Raw genomic sequence first — 2,826 nt, 5'->3', positions numbered from 1 at the left:
TCGACTCGTGTCAATCACTCGTTAGTGGTAGGGAAGGATGCAGGGAGGGAGGGAGGGAAAAAAGAACGACGGGGGAGAGATGCAAGAGATCGTACGGTTGATGTACACTGAAGTGGTTCGAAATACCACCGTGTCGTGTTTTCTCGTTTTTTTTCGTTCCCTTTCTTTTCTTTCTTTCTTTTTTTTCTTTTTTTTTTTTTCGTGAAAAAACGAATTTCGAATTGTTTCCACCCGATGATCGAAAGAGAGAGAGAATATCATCATGAAAGAAAGAATACCCTCGTCGAACGTAATTCTTCAGAGTTTCGCTTCGAAGAAATGTATTCACACCCAAATGTATATAGTGACGTTTTCACGGTACGATTGCGTCACCATTCGGTAATAGATCGGCCAATTTCGAGACGACGTCGCCGGAATTACTGTGAATAAGGAAACGCGATAAGAGGCACGGTAATACATCATTTGATCCTGCCGCTTGTCTAATATTATAGGCACCAATCGTAAGGGCTTAATATTGGGGTGAAGGTAAGTGGCGGACCAGCTGACGTCCTGCTCCACCCTGCACGCACGCTGCGTCTCGTCTTGAGGGTGTGCGGATGAGATTTAGGGACCGACGACAGAAATCTGCCGGCGACACTGATTTGTGGTGAGCTTTGTTTCAACACGCTTAGGGACGACGCTAAGATTCTTCCGACACTTTCTCGATCAATCCGAAATCTATCCCCTTAAAACTTAATCTTATTAATGAAACTTAACTTAATAACTTTGCAAAATTTAATCAGAGATCGTCAAAGAAACGCGAACGAAAATTGAGATTCGAACGACAATAATGGTCGAGTAATAATCGACGATACTCCAAAGAACGAATCGCATCAGATACGTTAAAACGAAATCCCTCTAAATGTTCCTCTAAACATTTACCCACGAAAGATTTATTATTATTTTCGACGGAATTACTAGAATCGCGTTGACGTTGATGATCAGAAGGCGAACGAAAACTAGAAACCTTAAAACCTAGAACAGGAGCCACTAGCCTCGAGTTAGAACAATTACCCGAATGCGGTCGCCTGTCATGATTGCCGCCGAGTATAGCGTTGACGCTGAACTTGAGCTGCGGCTTCTCCTTCTCCTGGATGGTCCTGCATGCGGGTCCTAAGCACTGCTCGTCCCCGCAGGAACAGGCGGTGGTCGTTCTCTCGCCTATCCTGTCGACCACACGCTCGACCGCCACCTCTCTCTCCCCTTGAATCGTCATCTCGTCGGACGTGTGCATGACGTTTCTGCATCCAAGGTCGTACCGCCTGTCCGCCTGCAACGCCGTCACGCGTTCGCCACCTAGGATCCCGCCATCGTCCTTTTCCCTCTCGGCTTGGAGGCCACCGTCCATCTCGATACCGATCTGATCCTCGTCCACGTTCGAGTTGCACGAGTCAACGGCGGAGCTCGATCGGTTCTCGATTCTCTCGTTGCAGAGCCTCTCCATCGCGCACAGCCGATCCACGATTACGTGGCCGTCGATTCTCTCGTTGTCCACGTCCACGTACGCGATCTGGCCCCTCTCCATCCCCTCCTTCTCCCGGATGACGTGCATCCGATCGTTTTGCCGATCGACCATCCTCCCCGACGATCCTCTCTGCTGATGCTGCTCCCTCACGCCGCACTCGATCATCGGGTTCCCTCTGTCCGTGCCACGTGCGCCCGAGGTGGATCGTTGATCCAGCTGATCTCCCTGGCTCGCGCTCGAGGGAGACAATTTCTCCCTCGAATGCCTCGAGTTCGCCTCGCATTCGCGCTCCCGTTGTCTCGCTACCAGGCTGGCCGCCCAGTTCAAGGTCAGGCTGGTGAGATCGGCGCCGGGCGCCGCCTTGCTCTGGAGCAAGTTCTCCATTAAAAAGGGCGAGGTCATTGCACTTTGTTGCAGATTCTTCAGCATCGCCGCTGACGAAGGAAACATATCACGGCCTCCCTTGGCTTTTCCACCCTCCCTGCCTCCCCCCTTTGCCGAATTCGATCACCCTCGATGTGCGCGCCTTCTCGTTTCTTCTTCCCGGGAACTCACTCAGAACTCTACGTAGCAACTTTTAATCGTTTCCCAAACTCTGTTTCTCGCGAATGGTTCGAGTATACGAAGTCGATCCTCTACGTATCGCGGATGTATATTTCTACCGTTTCACGAGATATTTATCGTACAAAAATTTCATCGCACAGAAATGTCTACGAACGAGCCCTTCCCACCGATTCCCTTCTTTCCAAAACAACGGATTACGAACAAACAACAAAGATAATTTTCACGATCTTTCAGAATCGGCGTTACACATTTCACGGTAGAACGCAAGGACGAGAAGAACGGAAGGGAACGGAAACGGCGAAACTTCACTTCGCCCCGATCCATCAGCACGATCTTCCCATGGTCCTCCTCGCCTCCAGGGATCGATCCCCCGTCTCGATCGACGCACGAGATCACCTCATGGATCTTCTCACTTCAAGGAAATCACAAAGCGGACGAAACGGAGCGTGACACCACCTCGGTCATCTCGGTCGTTATATCGCGCAAGGATGCGTAACGTGTAAGCGCGCGGAGCGACTGTCACGGAGGTGATTATATCCCGTGGTGGTGGCGGAACGTGCGATTTCGGCAGCGGAATGTCAACTGGCGTGCATGCGAGCGCAGGGACCCGACACCGAAAGAGGGATAGAGAGAGAGAGAGAGAGAGAGAGAGAGAAGGGTGGTGGAGTACTCGGGGAGAGAGCGTGGCAGCGCAACGTGAGAGCGTGCAACCCTCGAATGAAAGCCGACAAAGGCATATAGCTACCTCTCTTGCCCCC

General features: G+C 51.2%; 1 protein-coding gene across 1 annotated transcript in view; it reads right to left on the bottom strand.

The window, feature by feature from the left end:
• The window catches only part of LOC102676327, a 19,571-nt gene extending 17,553 nt beyond the window's left edge, over positions 1 to 2,018 (bottom strand). Inside the window, exon 1 of the mRNA XM_006615540.2 lies at positions 1,054 to 2,018. Coding sequence (XP_006615603.1) covers positions 1,054 to 1,954 — 901 coding nt within the window. The 5' untranslated portion in view covers positions 1,955 to 2,018. The remainder of the gene's footprint in view (positions 1 to 1,053) is intronic.
• Between the last annotated feature and the right edge of the window lie 808 nt (positions 2,019 to 2,826).

This window comes from Apis dorsata, unplaced genomic scaffold, assembly GCF_000469605.1.
Source record: "Apis dorsata unplaced genomic scaffold, Apis dorsata 1.3 scaffold_227, whole genome shotgun sequence".
NCBI lineage: Eukaryota > Metazoa > Arthropoda > Insecta > Hymenoptera > Apidae > Apis > Apis dorsata.
This window is presented reverse-complemented; position numbering and strand designations above follow the sequence as displayed.